The following is a 6067-nucleotide window of genomic DNA, read 5'->3' on the forward strand; positions in this document are numbered from 1 at the left end:
TGACTAGTCCATATTTTGGATGATCTATAGTTACCAGCCTTAAGTGAAATGGCATCTGCTTACTTCTAGTAATTTTTTGCTTTCAATAGAACCCTCTCCCATGTCCTGGCCATCTTTAAAGAGCACAGCTCACAAATATTGAAAACTTAACTCAAAGGAAGCCTCTAGTTCTTCTTTTTTCAGTAAAATATGAAAAGCATGAAAGATTCAGCCTCAAAAATTGCTAAAGATGTTTAACACACCATTAAAATCACAAAAACAGTGCAATTTATTGTCATCGGAGAAACACTTGCTTTCAGCCCTTTCTTTAAAGGATTGTGTAAGATATTTACATACTAAATTAATGTGAATGGCCGCTAAGTACACACCAAAATTCTTCCAGCTGGGAGACATGCGTGTGCAAAGGCCAGGCCACTTGGGTTCTTGAGGAGAGAGGAGGGAGAAGCTCCCCCAAGCCCAGAGGCTGCTGAGATGGAGCTTGGGGGTGGGCAGCTTATATAAACCCTGGATGTGCTCGTTCTGCAGCTACTTTTTTATAACAAAGCCCAAATTTGGAGTCTCTCATTCTTATGATTCTACCCCGTGCTTCTCTCCACCCCCTCCTGAGTTTTTTTTTTTTTTTTAATCCCTAAATTCAGAAGGTAACTGTGAAGCTGAAGTTTCTCTCTCCCTGCCCTTGGTTTGGTGGGACTTTGGGATGCTGAGCTCCACCTTGATGGGCTCAGCACCCCGAGGGCTCCCCATGGATGATGGGCAGCAAAGAAGACAACAGTGATCTGTACTTAACATTAGGTGGCACAAAAGAGTTTCCTTTTGCTCACAGAACACTGAAATCGATGGGCAATAACCAGCAGAGATTTTCTTTTCTTTAGACAAAATTCTCCTATTTTCTCCGGCTTTCCAGCAGCCTTTGAAGTGCTTCTGTTTATAAACTTACTTGATTTCGTCTTTCATTGCATCTCTTTTGTCTCAACCTAATTTGTTTTAAAATAAGACATAACCCAGCCCTCTCTGTGGTTGTATTTACAGAGCAGCCAAAGGGCTCTAAAACGGGCTAATTTCAGTGAAACGCCTTCTGTCCCTCCTCCAAACCAAGGCTGCCTTTAGGAGCTTTGCCTCCCGGGGCCCTTCAGAGGCACCGTGAGCACGCAGGGCTGGCTTTAACCTGGAGCTTCTCCTCGGCTGGGGCTGCCCGCAAACCACAGCTCTTTACTCCTGCCTGGTCCCCACGCCACATTCATCCTGTTCCTGCAGCTGACTGAAAAATCGGGCTTTTGGGGGTTATATTTCCTTCTGCTGCTGCCGTAATCCTTCTGGAGAGAGATCTGGATGTTGTGGTCCCTGTGCGGAGCCACCCGGGCCGCGCTGCCCAGCACAGGGGCGGCCCAGGCCCGCTGCCCCCAAGGCCGCGGTGCTGCAGCTCACAGAGATTTACCAATGAAATAAATCAGTTTTACGGGGCAGAAACAATGCACGGCGCACCGTTCACATCCCAAATGCCCCTCGCTCCCCGGTGCTGGCAGTGCAGTGTGAGGGCGCCTGTCCACTCGCGTGCTGCTGCTCTTACTGAAGACGAGAGCTCGCTCCCTGCTCGGGCCGCTCCTCAGGATTCCTAAAGGTAATTTTATTTTCCCCCTACACTGCTGGCAGAAGGGTTGGCTATTGTTTTCTCCGAGGTTCGGCTTCGGAAAAGGGGGAAGAAGAATAATATAAATAAATAAAAAGTAAAATAAAAGCCCGTTTCGCTGGCGATCCCCTCAAGTTTTTGCTGCTCCCCTGCTGCCCCTGCACCCCCGGCCGCCGGGCCCGGCCCGTTCCCCGTTCGCCGTGATGAAGTGTCATTGTTCCTCCACACGCTGCCCTCCCCGCCGGGGGAGCGGCCCGGGGCGGGGACGGGCCCGGCGCTGCGGCCCCTCCGCTGCCGGGCCGCGGTGGGCGGGAGGACGGGCGGAACAAAAGAAACTTGCCCGGTGCCCCGCTCGCCGCCGCTGCCCGGGGCCGGCTCCGCAGATATCGACACACACAGAACGCGCGGCTCCGCCGATGGACGCACGCTGCCCTGCCCCGCCGAAGCCGCACGGATCCTTTTTCCGCCCCAAAAGCGCTTTTTTTTCCCCACCCCAAAGCCCGGCAGGTGTCAGCGGCACTGCCGGGATCGGCCCCCGGAGCCCCCCCGGCCGTGCCCGGGGCTGAGGGGCCGGAGGAGCCCGGCTCGGCCAGCGCACAAACCACGCACCCGCAGGTTTCCAGCTATTTTGTTTTTCTTTCGTAAAAATGTTTATTTAAACCTTTTGGGTTTTTTTTGAATATTTTTTTTTTGTCCTTTTACAACAATAAAATATTGCGTCAATATAAACCCCTTGACTAAAACTGGTCGACAACCAAACGTTACAGCCACTCGTGTGTTTCGTTATTATTTTTATCCGACACCCATTTAGGCTTCTTTTTTTTTGTTGTTTCTTTCTGAAACGTTTTTTTTCTTTCTTTTTTTTTTTTTTAAACATAATGCGGAATTTATTGAAAATAAATAATTGTTGGCAACTGCAATAGGCAATTTTGGATAAAATAGTTGAAAAAAGCAACCTTTAATGAAAATAGCGTTTATTATACATCAGTTACTAAATGAATAAACTAAATGATCTTTCTTTAAATTAATAACTTCCAAAAAACGTTTAATATACAAAACTGTACAGTTATAAAGTTGGCAGAAATAGGCAGGTCCTCAGTGTCTTTTTTTTTTTCTTTTTCTCTTAATTTCTTTTTTTTTTCCCTATTTTTTTTTTTTTTTAGCGCTTACTGAAAAATACTTGAAAAATATAAATGTCGAAAGGAAAAAATCTGGAGGGGAAGGAAAGCAGAGGGACAGAGGAGGGGGATGCTGTGCGGGAGCTGCGGAGCGGGGACCGGCCCGGCCCTCGGGGGGCCGCGGGTGCGGAGCGGGGAGCGGGGGGAGCCCGGCCCTGCCCGGCGGCCCCGGGGGTGCGCACACACACTGGGACAGACGGACAGACACACGGACAGACGGACAGACAGACGGACCCCTCGCGGGTTGGGTGCGCGGCCACCGCACCCCCCCCGCCCTCGGGGACAGCGCAGCCCCGGGCTGGGAGGGACGGGGCGAGGAGGGGGCGGGTGCAGCTCAGCGCTTCCCTGCGCCCGAAAAACGGCGTTTTTGCGTTTTTAGGGACTTTGTTTTGGTGGTTGAGAAGGTTTTGTGGGTTTGTTTTTTTGTTTGTTTGTTTTTTTTTCTCCCTGTTTTGTTTTGGCGGTGATTATTATTATGATGATATTTTTTTTTTTCCTATCACCCCCCCCCAGCCCTCCCCCCCCTTAGAAAAGCTTTTCCACAAATCCAGCATCTCCCTGCGACGCGGAAAGAAGCTCAGCGTGAACCGAATGCGGGCGTTTTCTGTCCTCTTCCCTCCCTCCCTTCCTCCCTCCCCCCCGACACCTCATTCCTCTTCACTATCGAAACAAAATACAGAGAAACCGATTTCCGAAGCGAAAGCGCAGAAGGATAAAGGTGTTTTACTACAGACCTCTCAGTCTGGCGCTGATTAAAAAGCCCAACTCATCTTCGGAAAGAAAAAGACTGGCAAATGCCGCGGGTTTGGTTGTGATGCTTAATTTCGGGTAAATCTCCTAGAAATAATTATTTTATATATATATATATATAATTTTTTTTTCCTTGTGAGAAGAAGGGAGTGGGGGGGAGGTCAGGCTCGTGACCCGACCGTCTGACGGTGTTGGGAAGTTCTTGAAAAGGAGGAAAAAAAGCTGCAACAAATAAGCCCGTTCTTCGCATCGGTGCGGGGCTCCGCGGGGCTCCGCGGGCGCGGAGGGAGCCCCATCTCCTCGGGGGGGCGAGGAAGGGCCGCGGCCGCCCTGCCCCGGCCCCGCTGCTGACACTGCCGGCGCTCGGGGAAGGGAGGGTCGTTTGGACTGCTCGATTCGATACAAATTAGGTCACAAATATTGTGTACAGTTTGTAGTAAAACACCTCAGAGACATTTAAAAACGCTATATAAGTCTTTAAAAATGCAAAACTAGTCTATTGTAAAACAGATTCACCTGAAATACAGCTGATATAACCAAGGCGCTGGAAGGTTATTCATAGGCACACATCTGTCTTTCCTTTTCTGTCGGGTTTTTCGTTCTTTTTTTTTTAATTTTCTATTTTTCCGTGGGTTTTCCCTTTTTTTTCTTTTTTTTTTCTCGTTTTTTTTTTTCTCTTCCTTTTTGTTTGGCTTTTGTTTTGCGGTGGGGTTGGCGGAGTCTTTTTGTGTCCTTTTTTTTTTTTTTTTTTCCCTTCGTCCTAGCAGAGACCGAAAACCAAACCTCGTCTGCGAGTAAACACCGTGTGTGTGACCAGCGGAAAGGTCGGAGAGAGGAAAAAAAAAAAAAAAAATTATATATATATTGCCGAGGCGGCGGCGGGCGGGGACCCCTCGCCGCGTCTCCCGAAACCATAAGTTAATAAAGCCCGAGAAGGCGGGCAGTCCGTGCCGCGGCCGGGCAGTCCCGGGGCCGGAGCCCGCGGTCAGAGGTCGTGGCAGGCCGTGTCCGTTTTCACGCCGTGCGAGTACACGTCGTGCTGCGGCTGCTCGCCCGGAGGGGTCATGCGCTTCTCCTTCTGCCGCCGGTTGCAGAACCAGACCCGCACCACCTCCTTCTCCAGCTGCAGGCTGTCCGCCAGCGAGGAGATCTCCTGGGCGGCCGGCTTGGGGCACTTGAGGAAGTGCGTCTCCAGCACGCCCTTGACACTCACCTCGATGGAGGTCCGCTTCTTCCTCTTCCTCCCCTGCGCCGCGATCTTGTCGATGCTCGTGGGGCTGCCGGTGGAGGAGTCGGCCTCCTCCAGCCACTTGTTCAGCAGCGGCTTCAGCTTGCACATGTTCTTGAAGCTGAGCTGCAGGGCCTCGAAGCGGCAGATGGTGGTCTGCGAGAAGACGTTGCCGTAGAGGGTGCCCAGCGCCAGCCCCACGTCGGCCTGGGTGAAGCCCAGCTTGATGCGGCGCTGCTTGAACTGCTTGGCGAACTGCTCCAGCTCGTCCGAGGTCGGCGTCTCCTCGTCCGAGTGGTCCTGGCAGTGGTGGCCGCCCAGCTCGCCGTGCTCGCCGCCGGCCTCGCCGCGCAGCCCCGGGTGCAAGCCCTGGCCGGCGGCGGCGGCGGGGGGGGCGGCCAGCGAGGCGCTGTGCGCCGGGCTGGCGCCCCAGGCGCTGGGGTGGTTGGCGTGGGGCGAGTGGTGGGAGACGTGGGGCGAGCGGTGGTGGATGATGGCGCCCAGCTGCAGGTCCTCGCGGCCCGGCTTCACGTCGGGCTGCTCCAGCGGGCCGCCCGCCAGCGCCGCGGGCCAGGGCGCGCCGTCGCTCAGGCTGGTCACCCAGTGATGCCCCAGCGGGTGCCCATTGCCGGGGACGCCCTGCAGGTACTCGCTCTGCAGCAGCTTCTGCGGGCTGCGGAACGGGCTGCCCTGCTGCATGCCCGCGCCCTCGGCGTGGGCGAGCGCGCCGGCGCCCAGCAGGCCGTAGGGGTTGGAGGCGGCTGTGGCCATGGCCGCGGCAGCCCCACGAGTTATACTGTGCCGCCGCCGCCGCGCCAGCCTTTGACATCCACCGGCACGGCGGCCCGGCGGCGGCCGCGCCGCGACTGGCACCCGNCCTGCCCCGCTGCGGCTGCCCCGGGCCGCGCGCCCCCGCCTGCCCCGGGCCGTGCGGCACGGAAAATAAAACAAAACAAACAACGGAGAAAAGCCCCAAATAATAAAAAATCAGCCCCAAAAAAGGAGCTCGCCGGTAAATCCCGGTGGATGCTCTTCAAAGTTAGCAGCGCGGGCGCCGTGCGCCGCCGCTGCGCGCCTGGCGGGCGGGCTGCGGGGCAAAACCGGGGGGGAAAACAAAAAGAGGGTGAAAAAAAGTGAGAAAAGGGAAAAGAACGGGGGAAAGCGCGCGCGGTGCCCGGGACCCCCCCGGCGGAGGAGCGGGGGGAGCGCGGAGCCCGCGGGCAGAGCTCCGCACCCGCGCAGCCCCGGGACCCCCGAGCCGCCGCCGAGTTCCAAAATGACCTT

At 54.9% G+C, this 6067-nt stretch overlaps 1 protein-coding gene across 1 annotated transcript; it reads right to left on the reverse strand.

Annotated features, from left to right (window-relative positions):
• Nucleotides 1-4036: 4036 nt before the first annotated feature.
• On the reverse strand, nt 4037-5636 carry POU3F4 (POU class 3 homeobox 4). Its single transcript, XM_039722684.1, has one exon. It carries the CDS (start codon nt 5552-5554, stop codon nt 4541-4543), a length of 1014 nt encoding a protein of 337 aa, XP_039578618.1. The 5' UTR covers nt 5555-5636; the 3' UTR covers nt 4037-4540.
• Between the last annotated feature and the right edge of the window lie 431 nt (nt 5637-6067).

Source organism: Passer montanus, unplaced genomic scaffold (genome assembly GCF_014805655.1).
Source record: "Passer montanus isolate IOZ18808 unplaced genomic scaffold, ASM1480565v1 scaffold49, whole genome shotgun sequence".
NCBI classification, from domain to species: Eukaryota; Metazoa; Chordata; class Aves; order Passeriformes; family Passeridae; genus Passer; species Passer montanus.

Bases quoted from the DNA above. Each gene is read 5' to 3' on its own strand.
- POU3F4 (XM_039722684.1), bottom strand. From the start codon at position 5,554: ATGGCCACAGCCGCCTCCAACCCCTACGGCCTGCTGGGCGCCGGCGCG.